Source organism: Rhinolophus sinicus, chromosome X, assembly GCF_036562045.2.
Source record: "Rhinolophus sinicus isolate RSC01 chromosome X, ASM3656204v1, whole genome shotgun sequence".
In the NCBI taxonomy this organism is placed as follows: Eukaryota; Metazoa; Chordata; class Mammalia; order Chiroptera; family Rhinolophidae; genus Rhinolophus; species Rhinolophus sinicus.
In genome coordinates, this window is record NC_133768.1 from 70,214,647 (window position 1) to 70,226,846 (window position 12,200).

The 12,200-nt window shown below is 41.0% G+C and overlaps 1 protein-coding gene and 1 pseudogene across 1 annotated transcript in view; one reads left to right on the forward strand and one right to left on the reverse strand.

Annotated features, from left to right (window-relative positions):
* Positions 1 to 3,800: 3,800 nt before the first annotated feature.
* LOC109438760 (protein S100-A10) lies at positions 3,801 to 4,086 on the forward strand (annotated as a pseudogene).
* Positions 4,087 to 8,813: 4,727 nt separating this feature from the next.
* The window catches only part of ESX1 (ESX homeobox 1), a 141,489-nt gene continuing 138,102 nt past the window's right edge, over positions 8,814 to 12,200 (reverse strand). Inside the window, exon 5 of the mRNA XM_074323310.1 lies at positions 8,814 to 9,293. Coding sequence (XP_074179411.1) covers positions 8,937 to 9,293 — 357 coding nt within the window. The 3' untranslated portion in view covers positions 8,814 to 8,936. The remainder of the gene's footprint in view (positions 9,294 to 12,200) is intronic.

Below are 12,200 nucleotides of genomic sequence, written 5' to 3' on the forward strand. Positions count from 1 at the left end.
CAGAAAAACAATACAAAAGTTCAATGAATCCAAGAGTTGGCTTCTTACAGTACATAAACAAAATCGACAATCTTTTAACCAGACTCATTAAAAAGAAGAGAGGACCCAAATTAATAAAATCAGAAATGAAAGAGGAGAAGTGACAACAGACACCGCAGAAATACAAAGAAATTTAAGAAATTACTATGAGCAGCTATATGCCAACATTTGACAATCTGGAAGAAATGGACAGTTTTCTAGAGGTGTACAACCTTCCAAGGCTAACTCAAGAAGAAACAGAAAACCTGAATAGACTGATTACCACCAGGGAAATTGAATCAGTAATCAACAATATCCCAACAAACAAAAACCCAGGACCAGATGGCTTTACAGGTGAATTCTACAAAACGTTCAAAAAAGAATCATCACCTATTCTCCTCAAGCTCTTCCAAAAAATCCAGAAGGAGGGATGGCTCCCAAACACTTTTTACAAAGCCACTATCACCCTTATCCCCAAATCAGACAAAGACACCACAAAAGAAGAAAACTACAAAGCGATATCTCTAATGAACATAGATGCAAAAATCCTCAACAAAATATTAGTGAACTGAATTCAGCAATACATTAAAAAGATCATACACCATGATCAAGTGGGATTCATCCCTGGTATGCAAGGGTGGTTCAACATCCGCAAATCAATTAATGTGATACACCAAATTAACAAAATGAAAAATAAAAATCACATGATCATATCGATAGGTGCAGAAAAAGCATTTGATAAAATCCAGCAGCCTTTTATGCAAAAACCCTTAAGAAAGTGGGAATAGAGGGATCATATCTCAACATAATAAAGGCCATATATGTTAGATCCACAGCTAACATCATACTCAACGGGGAAAAGCTAAAACCATTCCCCTTAAGATCAGGAACAAGGCAAGGTTGCCCACTTTCTCCACTTCTATTCAACATAGTGCTGGAAGTTCTAGCCACAGCAATCAGACAAGAAAAAGAAATAAAAGGCATCCAAATCGGTAAGGAGGAAGTAAAATTGTCATTATATGCAGATGACATGATACTATATAGAGAGAACCCTAAAGACTCCACCAAGAAACTATTAGAGCTGATAGATGAATTTAGTAAAGTAGCAGGATACAAAATTAATATTCAGAAATCAGTTGCATTTGTATATAACAATAATAAAACATCAGAAGGAGAAAATTTTTTAAAATCCCATTTACAATTGCTTCAAAGACTATAAAATACCTGGGAATAAATTTAACCAAAGAAGTAAAAGATCTGTACTTAGAAAATTATAAGACACTGAAGAAAGAAATGAAAGAAGATAGAAATAGATGGAAACGCATACCATGTTCATGGATAGGAAGAATTAATATAGTTAAAATGTCAATGCTGCCTAAGGCAATATACATATTCAACGCAATTGCTATCAAACTACCAATGTCGTTTTTCACAGAAATGAAACATATAATCCTAAAATTTATATGGGACCATAAAAGACCCCAGATAGCCTCAGCAATCTTGGGAAATAAGAACAAGGTGGGAGGTATAACAATACCTGACATCAAATTATACTACAAGGCTACAGTTATCAAAACAGCATGGTATTGGCATAAAAACAGACACACAGATCAATGGAACACAATAGAGAGTCCAGAAATAAATCCATGCCTATATGGTCATTTAATCTACGACAATGGAAGCAAGAATATCTGGTGGGGTAAAGACAGTTTATTCAATAAATGGTGCTGGGAAACCTGGACAGACACATGCAAAAAAATGAAGCTGGACCACCTCCTTACACCATATACAAAAATAAATTCAAAATGGCTTAAGGACTTAAATGTAAGATCTGAAACCATAAAATTCCTAGAAGAAAATATAGGAAGAAACTTCACAGACATTGCCCGGAGTAAGATTTTTACTGATATATCCCCTCGCAAGGGAAGTAAGAGAAGAAATAAACATGTGGGATTACATCAAACTAAAAAGTTTTTTCACAGCAAAGGAAACCATCAATAAAACAAAAATGGATCCTACTGAATGGGAAAAGATATTTGCCAATGATATATCTGATAAGGGGTTAATATCACAAATTTATAAAAAACTCACTCAACTCAACTCCAAACAAACAAACAAACAACCCAATTAAAATAAGGTCAGAGGACATGAAGAGACATTTTTCTAAAAAGGACATGCAGATGGCAAACAGACATATGAAGAAATGCTCAACCTCACTAACCATCAGAGAAATGCAAATCAAAACCACAATGAGATACCACCTCACCCCAGTCAAAATGGCTATCATCAGTAAATCAACAAACAACAAGTGCTGGCGGGATGTGGAGAAAATGGAACGCTTGTGCACTGTTAGTGGGATTGCAGATTGGTGCAGCCACTATGGAAAACAGTATGGAGGTATCTCAAAAATCTGAAAATGGAACTACCTTATGATCCAGCAATTCCACTCCTAGGTATCTATCCAGAGAAATCCAAAACTCTAATTCAAAAACTTTATGCACTCCTATGTTTATTGCAGCACTATACACAATAGCCAAGACATGGAAACAACCGAAATGCCCATCGGTAGATGACTGGATTAAGAAACTGTGGTACATTTATACAATGGAGTATTACGCAGCCATAAAGAAGAAAGAAATCTTACCATTTGCAACAACATGGATGGACCTAGAGAACATTATGTTAAGTGAAATAAGTCAGACAGAGAAAGACAAATACCATATGATCTCACTTATATGTGGAATCTAAAGAAAAGAATAAGTGAATGAACTAATCAGAAACAGTTTTGGAGACATAGAGGAAAAACTGAGGGTTGCTAGATGGGAGGGTGGGTGGGGATAAGGGGGAAGGTGAGGGGATTAGAAAACAGTCAGTAACCACAAGATTGCCACGGGGTTTTGAAAATTATTTTGGGGAATGTAATCAATAATGTTGCAAAGATTTTGTAGGGTATCCGATGGACACTTGTCCCATTTGGGAAACCACCTCAGGGATGATGTAGATGCCTGATCACTGCACTGCACACCTGAAGCTGAAGCTGAACAATAATGAATGCCAATTATAATTATGTGTATATATATATATATATATATATATATATATATATATATATATATGTATGTATATGTGTGTATATATATGTATGTATATACTTACAAGAAGCGGAGTACAGTGTTAGGAGTAGAGACAGTGGAAATGTAACGGCTCTGTGCGATGTCACAGGGATAGTGGATGGCGGTAGTGGGTTTCACACAGTGTGAGGGATATAAATGATAAACCTCTAAGTATTACTTTGTCTTGTGCACCTGAAACTAATAAAAAGAAAAGAGAGAAAAAAAGAAAAAGAAAAAAAAGGTGAATACAATTCACGTTTGACTTCTGCAATTACAAGAGGCACTCAAAGTGGTTACCATCAGCGTCCAGACACTTATGATTATGGCCAACTCCTGCTTGAGCAACATTGACCAAAGTGTCCACTTTTATACATTTTTTGGCACCCCATATGGAATCCTGATAAACTGAAGTTCCCTGCAAACGTGACTTTATTTAATCGGTATGTTGGTTCATAATATTATAAGGCTTATCAGTTATGTGGGAGAATAAGCTACACTTGTGCAGAGGTTCCTGAAATCTTGTGTGTGTGGGGGCTATTAATAGAGCTATTAAAAATACCATTTAACTTCTCCCCCACCTACTAAGGCGCCCAGCTGGTGGCGCTCTGCTCACTGGATGCGGGTCCCAGCCAGCAGAGCGATCCTGCCTCAGGCCAATACCTCTCCCAAATGCTGCCTGAAATGGAACACACAATAGAAAACATGATGTTCACGTTTCACAAATTTGCTGAGGATAAAGGCTACTTAACAAAGGTACTCTCAGGGGAAAAGGAGTTCCCTGGATTTTTGGAAAATCAAAAAGATCTTCTGGCCATGGAAAAAAATAATGAAGGACGTGGACCAGTGCTGTGCTGGCAGAGTGGGCTTCCAGAGCTTCCTTTTGCTAACTGCTGGGCTCATCATCGTGTGCAATGACTATTTTGTAGTACACAAGAAGCAGAAGGGAAAGAAGTAGGCAGCACCGAGCAATTACTCCCCCCCTAAGAGTTCTCCCATTGAGCTGCTTAAGGAAATCTCTGCCCCACAGCTTCCCCCTATATAAGGATTTCATGAGCAGATTGGGATCCTTTGAAAATGTGCAAATAAAATCCCATTCTCATTTGACAAGAGAAAAGAAAAGCCAATTAAAGCCAGAAGAACCAATTTAATACCCTGCACTATTTCTGTCTGACTCTTGGAGTTGAGGGTGGGCCCAGGGAATTCACTGGGCATCCTTAGGAATTCCTTCTGGTTAAAATGAAGAAATAGAACCATCCTGGGTGGTTTTTGAAGTGCTGGAGCTAGGGACCTGGGCTGGGGGCAGTCACATAGCAGGACCCCTTCTCTGTCCTGACCTTCTGTCATTCCTTGTGAATATTTCAATCCTGGTGAGACCCCTTAAGGTGATCAGTTGAGTCAAAGTAGAGATGAGAGGAAAAGAAAAAGAGCAGCCTCATTGCTTTACCTTGTGGTTTGGACTATGGAAAATGTTAAGGACTGATTGGCATATTAACCTGACTTCTGTTTTTCCTTTCTTCTGTTTGGTAAAGCCCAGCTGGCCAGGGTCACCTCCCTGTGCTCCCAGAGACATTACCCAGTTGCCAGTGCCCACTCACTACCCAGCTCCCTACCCCCCAGCAACAGCTCGGGTCCCAGCCGTGGACATGGATTTCTTTCTCCCCTGGGTTGCCACGGCCTCCTTTTCCACTCCTGACTTTAAAACATCTTTTGCTTTATCTCTTTGTCTCCCTTATTCAAGGGGAACTGGTCAGAGACCATTCCTTGGTCTCTACCCTGCTTCTTGTTTTTTCTCTAAACCAAGATTTTTGGGCCAAGGATAGAAAATTGTGTTCCAACTCTGTAGTTCTCATAGAGGCCCTAGTTTTGTCTGGGGGTTGTGCTTCAGAAGGCTCCAGGTGTATCAATTATGCTGCCCATGCCTGTGTGCCACCTCTTCAATCACTTGTGTCCCCTTATTTGTGAAGCACAACAGAGTGTGCTTTCAGAAGGAGTCTTTTGTATTCCTAGTCTAAAAATATTTGCATGTAAATGTTGGGAATCCAGACAGTCTCCTAAAGATCTACATTTTGCATGGGGAGGCATACAGACCATTGGACTGCATTTGAAAATGAAATTTACACCATTGCACCTTGGGTCCCTGCCGCATAGCATTGCAGTGACATCTGAGGAGGAGAGAGTGTGACATTGATCAAGGCAAAGCATAAATAACCACATTTCAAAATGAATACTAATTGCATAATGACAATTTCTAAACTATTAGCCTACTTTACAAAAAAAGTTAATTCAATACAAGCCCAGAGCTGGCTGTTGCTTATGTGTTGTGCTGCCAGTTGGCAGGCCCAGCTTTGCAAGGGGATTGGGGGATACAAGGGTTATTGTAGTAGAAACACACTCGGCCTTTTGTGAGGAGGGTACAAACTGCATCACTCTCTCAAGCCCCTGCTGTTCAGCGTTCAAGAGTGGACACCAGGACACTGCATGCCTTCAGGGGAAGTTGCTTACTTTTCCTAGAGGTAAAATGGCCCAGTGCCAAGGCTTGGGGAAGAGCCTTGGGTGTGTGTTCCTGTGAAGGAAAGAGTTTTGGGCAGATGGAGGTGATAAGCACTGAGAAGCTGAACCTGAGCTGGCATGTGCTGCCCTTAACTGGAAAATCCTGGGTCCAGGGGAGGTAATGGCTAACACAGAGGCTGGCCTTCTCCAGGATGAAATGTGCACGCTACCTCGGGCAGGCCGCTCCACTGCTTGTGGGCCTGTGTTCCGTCACCTGTAAAATGAAGGGAGTGGACTGGGTGACTGTGAAAGCCCCCTCCAGCTCAGAGACAGTGCCAGGGTCTCTTCCTCTAAGCTGAGTGTCCCCTAGAAGAAGATGGCATTTTGCTTGGAAAAGTGGCATGAAGCGATGGGATTGGTTCCCTGTTGTCGCCATCCTTTTACTGCAGGAGTCGTAAGTTTGTCTCATTTGCCAAATTAACGTGACCTTGTGTGAAAGTACCTCAAAGGAAAATGAGAAAGTATCTGATAAGAAGAGGAGCTAAGGCAAGGGTTCATTCTCTTTGGGACATCCTACTGCTTTGACTAATTGGGAGGGTGCATGAGGAAAGCCTCAAATGAATACCCAAATAAAAATAATTTCATGTAGCATTCCTAGAAGAAGGGTATGTTATGAAGGTTATATCATTTGCCTCCAGAAAGCATCCACTCAAGATCTGAGAACCCCAGTTTATGTACCACTTTATTCAATAGCAGGCCCTGGCCTGTGGGACTCAAGTTAGAGAAAGCTGGACTTACCAATCAGGAAATTCAGGGAAGGACTCATTATTTTAAACCATTATTTTACTTTCAGGTTTTCATCAATTCCTAGACTCACACCAGCACCAAATGACTGGGTAGGAAAATGGTATATCCATATGTTCTCAGAGTATGCCCAGTGGTAGGCATAACACTCCATGATCAGAATTCAGGCAAATGTCTGATCTTTTGAAAACAGCTGATTAAACTCCATTCCCCTATTTTTGTACATTTACAGTAATTCTTCTCTTTGTTTAAAAAGTCACTTTTCACTCCTATTTCAAGGGAGACCCTTGTATTCTCAGCTAAAGAATAATTTCTAGTCCCTTCCTTCCTTGCCCCCTTTCCCCTAAGTACGTGTAGTCCAAATAATGGCTGCAATTTTGATTGTCAGGTACTTCTAGGTGAGATCACCAAAGTGCTGATTAGATTTGTTTGAAAAGAGATCCAGGTTACATAAATCTAGTTTTAATCAAAAAAAGCTTTATTTCCCCCTGATACTTCATATCTTCTCTGCTTAATTTGACCGTGAAAGTTACTACTGTGAAAGCTCCCTGTTACGTATTCTTCAATGTGAAAACAACTTCAGAAAGAGCACATCCAGAATTACTGTGAAATGCTGCAGGTCCTGTACTCCTGAGATTGTGTTTTTGCTGATAGCCAGTTTCTAATGGTTTTTAATAAATCAAAATAATTTCCTTATATTAGAATAATTAATTTGTGATCCATGCCTTAGGGATATTGGGGATGCACTTTAAGAGAAATGTTCTTTGTGGGGATTATTTTAGAAGACTCTCCCTTTTAAAACGTAGCCTGAGGGGAACATATTATATGCAGAAGTGTTTTGCATATTTCCTCTGCACCCATCCCACAATCCTTCCTTAAATCATCTGGCATTTGGAAGAAGTAGGTATGATTTTAAAAATAGTATACGTATATGTCTCATGAAGACCCTGTCCACTTATGGGAAAGGGTATTCACATCTTTGCTGCTTCCAAGTAGCCTGAGATGAAAAAAATGTTGTTTGTATGTGTCAAACTGGTTATGAGAGTTAATAGCAGGATTTTACTGTGCAAATTAAAAGCTCCAGGATCCCAAGGCTGGATGAGGTTCTGGAGCTTTTATATGTACAGACCCTATAGTTCCAGGGGGACTTAAAGCACTGAGGAACCTGATGTTTAACAAGAAGGAAAGGGGTCCACAATGGGAAATAAGAATGGTTGGGTTTTAAAATCACGTGGCGAAGATGGCAGTGGGCATGCACAGGTACCTTCCTGGATGTTCCTCACTCCCAACAGGGGTAGCAATAACCTCCTTGCTGCAAAAGTCACACGGTAGATACAACTGCTTTGCTGATGTGTGGCATCCGTATGGGTGAAGGGTGGAAAGGAAGGAATGGAAAAGTATCAGACAACAATGCAAAAAACATATGCTTTCTCAAGAAAATTGAGCCTCCCTTCAAACTGGGAACATAACTGCTGAGAAACTTGTCTCTGCTACCTCCCCTTTCCCCAATCCACCTCCCAGGAAATTCTGGTGTCACCATGACACTTATTTGCAGTCTACTGAAAAGAAGTTCTACCGAAAAGAAAGCAATGTTTTAAAAATAGTGGGCCTGGCTTCATTCCCCCACCTCCCATTTTTGTTTTTCTTGTTTTCTCCTCTAGAAATTTTCTATGAAGACAGCATGAACAAAGCGAAGGTCTGCTTCTGTTCAATGACTGCTTATTCTGGAACATTGTTCATGGGGCCATCTCTTCAATACCCTTGAAGGTGTGACTATTCGCCTCTGAGCTGAGGAAGCTACTATAATAGGCTCTCTTGGGGTAGAGGTGGGAAAATGAAGAGCCCTTTTCTGATCTTAATGGAGCCCCCTCTTGTGTCTCTGAACCAGGATGGTTCCAATTACCCTATCACCTCCACAACATAGAGGGCAGTGAACCAAATCTGGAGTACTGAATGGAGTTTTGCTTTCCACTTTCCCTTAAAGTCCCATGAGTAGCCTTTCAAGAAGTTTCCCATGGCTATTGAATCCTTGGAATGAATGGAGCCTGGCCCTGCCTGGAAAGTTTTCTCACTAGACTCACCCCTTCCCATCTTGCACACATATATATATATGTGCTCCCAATGGGGCAAGCTGGGGATGAGGGTGGGTGGGGGGAGGCATGCAAGGAGAATGTGTGGTCAGTGTAAACCCACTACGGGCACTTGGAGAACTCTGAGATGGTGACTCAGGGCTATGACATTATGAAAGGAAGCCTCTGACATCCTGTTTGAATGGCATTCCCTCAGCCATTCCCATGCATACCGTACTTATACCATTGACACTCAAAACCAATATATTGTTAACTTGCATCTTTATTGAAAACACAACGTGCCATACAACAACAGGCATTGAACTTTTCACTTACTAAATTCATATAACAGCTATTTGATGAATTAACGTTCATGTTGTGCTATGCACAATTTATATCTGGCAGAAAAATACTTTGGAAAAATTGTCATGAAGACCATACTTCAGAAAAAGGGGCCTACAAAATGACCATTGATGACAGGGGCCCATGCCATACCTACTGGAGCAAAAGCGAACGCAGGCACAGGTTGCCGGAGTGGCACAGGCATTACGGGCTGCCTAGGTGGCTGAGGTGGCCCAGGTGGTGGGGGTGGCCCAGGTGGTGGGGGTGGCCCTGGTGGCATGACTGGACCTGGCACCAGAGGAACAAATCTCCATGCAGGCTCCAGAACAGGGATGGCAGCACAGGCCCCATCAATGATTACCCCCATAGGGGGGCCAAAGGCGATGGGGATCAGATTTCTGCACATCAGTGCCCTCTGGTGTCTTCTCCACTTGGCCCTTCGGTTCTGAAACCAAACCTTGAATCAGAGGGGCAAAACACGCTTGGTTTAGTATACTGAACAGTTAATGTCATAATAGAAAACACACAACATGCAACTCTGCCATTGAGATTTTACACTGCAGCAGGAGAAGCTATTTCCTTATTGCTAAAATAGCTTAGGAAAGTGAACAGCAAACCTTCTCCTTCAGCTAATCCTTAATGAGCCAAACCTGGTCCAGACCTTGGCACATTGCTTTGTCTCTCTCCTCCCATTTCAGTATTTTTTAATGGTTTTATCGAGGTCTTGGATGCAGGTCTATCTGATGAATTGCACTGGGGTGTTGTTAATGCTCATGTCTGGTAACAGGGTAAAGAAATGTTGGACTATCAGCTGTCCAGCCGCCTCCACCACCTTCTCACCAGGGATAGTCACCCTGGTTGGGAGTGGGGGGAGCTGAGCATGTTATAAAGGTGGGCCCTATTAAAGTCATACTGAGGGGAACCACCCCCTCTTTGAAAAATCCCATCTCCAGTTTGAAGTAACTAAACCATAGGAGCACGTTGCACTTTTATTTCTTTCTTTCTAATCCACCATCTTGAAAGTGTCCCCGCACATTGCACTTTTAGACAGAAGGTCTCCTTCAATGATGTTTAAGGGACCATTCTTTCTCTGAAACCTTGTTAAGAATTAAACAGGTGATAGGTAAGGGAGGCTTGATCAGGGGGTCCAGGGACTGTATGCCTTGTCTTGCTGGGAAATGAAAGTTGCTGAAGCCCTGGACACTGCCTAGATATTTTAGCCATTAGTGTTAAGGGAAGTTTAGCTTAACTGAATCCAAATTCACTAAACTCAAATTCCTTTTCCCCAGATAAGAAAATTGGGCATTGCCACCACTGTCAATTTTGCATACTCCAATCTGCCCCACCCTCCAAACCCTCCTGGATTCAGAACAAGTTCAGCTCATTCAGCTCTAGCTAGTTTCAGGATCCCGGGTGGACAGAAGCTGCTGTTACCCAGAGTGGTGTGGTGCCCTAGGCCCTGCCAACTCCATTCCTTAACGAGTACACCCCAAACCTATCCTATGGCTGGAAGATCCAGTTATACATTTTAGGAAGATGTTCAACAACGGGTCACAAGAGGCTCTTCCCTAAGTGAGAGCCAACTATTAACAAATAAATAAACAGACTAAAAGCTGTCAATTAGACTTTACTGTCCTCTTAGCATACTAGTTGATGGGGTTTCCACTGTATTTAATTCCATTGTATTTAAGATCCCAAACTGCAAAATTTAAGTGAGACAGAGGGCTTCTTCTCTCTGTCTAAAACCACCTTTTCTCTCTCCCATCTTAAGATTTAGGGTCCTACTGCTGCATGAATATATAGTCTGAAGAAGGCCATTGTTAATAGTGCTCAGTTTTGAAACAATTCAAATGTACCTGTGGTGAAACCTCCCTAAACACAATCAAAGCCCACATCTGGCAAATTTGGGTATAGGCTGATATTTTAGGTCCATATTCCCAATATTGGTTTAAAAAAACAGGTCTACTATAGTTGCAAAAGAGGGGCTGGGCAGTGTCTATCAAGTTCTTGGGGGAATTTCATGCTGCAGAGTTTGGAAATATATGAGAGCATTGTTTTCCCCCCTTTTTTGTGTTTTCTGGCTCATTTTCCCTTCAGAAACCCACTGAGAGAACTATGTAAACCCAGGGAGGGGGAAAAGCTACTCAGTAAACCTTGTGATTCTTTTCCTCTGAGTTCACCTTGCCAGCCTGAGAAAGTGGAGGCCTCCTGCTCCCTGAGACCAGCCTGACTGTTAGCCCAGGCTGTGGCACTAGGATGCCAGCTTTCAGTAGCCTGATGTGTTGGGCTGCTTTTCTGCACACCCCTGACAGATGTGCGGCATGTTTCTATCACTGCACTCATGCACACCTGCACTCTGGGCCAAAACTACTAAGCCATCTGAGATGTATCTATATGTTTGGGTGGGGGCAAATCCTTTTTTGATGTAACTGTGGTTTCCTATGATCTCAAATAGTCACTTTTTGATCCTATGACCTACAGATTAGTAATCACTGCCTGAATAAATGAAAAAAATATTTTAAATTAACACAGGGAAGAAGAATCTGGCCTGAAGTGAGAGCACTCTTACAACCAAATTCTAGAAAAATCCACCTTTTCAAAATAATAACACCAAAAAGGAAAAAAAAAATCTCAGATGTTAAAAATTACTCAATAGTATTCTTACTTCTGCATTTAGTAGTTTCATAAAATTGAATTTCTGTGGCATCTGCAATGCATCTATTTGAATGTATACAATTCTTCTCTAATTTTTCACCTCTTCTTAGGTCAGTGTAATTTTAGTCAAAATTGTTTTCTTTTTAAAGATAATTTTCTAAAGCTTGCAATCCTTTCCCCATTACCACCACAATTACAATATTTTAACAATGTTTTCAGGTTAACATTAAAGTCTTCAAAAAAAATTGAAATTTAAGGCTGCCACTCTTTACACTGCATTACAAAACACTAAAACACTTAAGAACAATGCAGGAGGACCAGGTACTGGGACTTTGAAGCTACACCCATCTCAGTTTAAACATATATTAGTTACTCACATAGTGTGTTCTGTGTTGTGAATTACTCCTTCATGCCAATGTCTAACTATTTGTAAATCCACTCATTTAGCCAAGAGCTTATGCCTGATTTTAAATATTTTAAATAATTTAGTACAGTTGAACCTTCTTATAACCTACCTCTTCAGTGCATTAATTTGAATACTTCCCAGGTGGGACTGAGCCCAACATGATGCCACATAGAAATATTCCTTTAGGGAAGGCTAACATCCTTCTTAAAGGATACCAGTGTTAGAAGTAGGTGAACTTTATTGGAAAAAAGTGTGTGTGTGTGTGTGTGTGTGTGTGTGTGTGTGTGTAGAGATGTGTGCCAT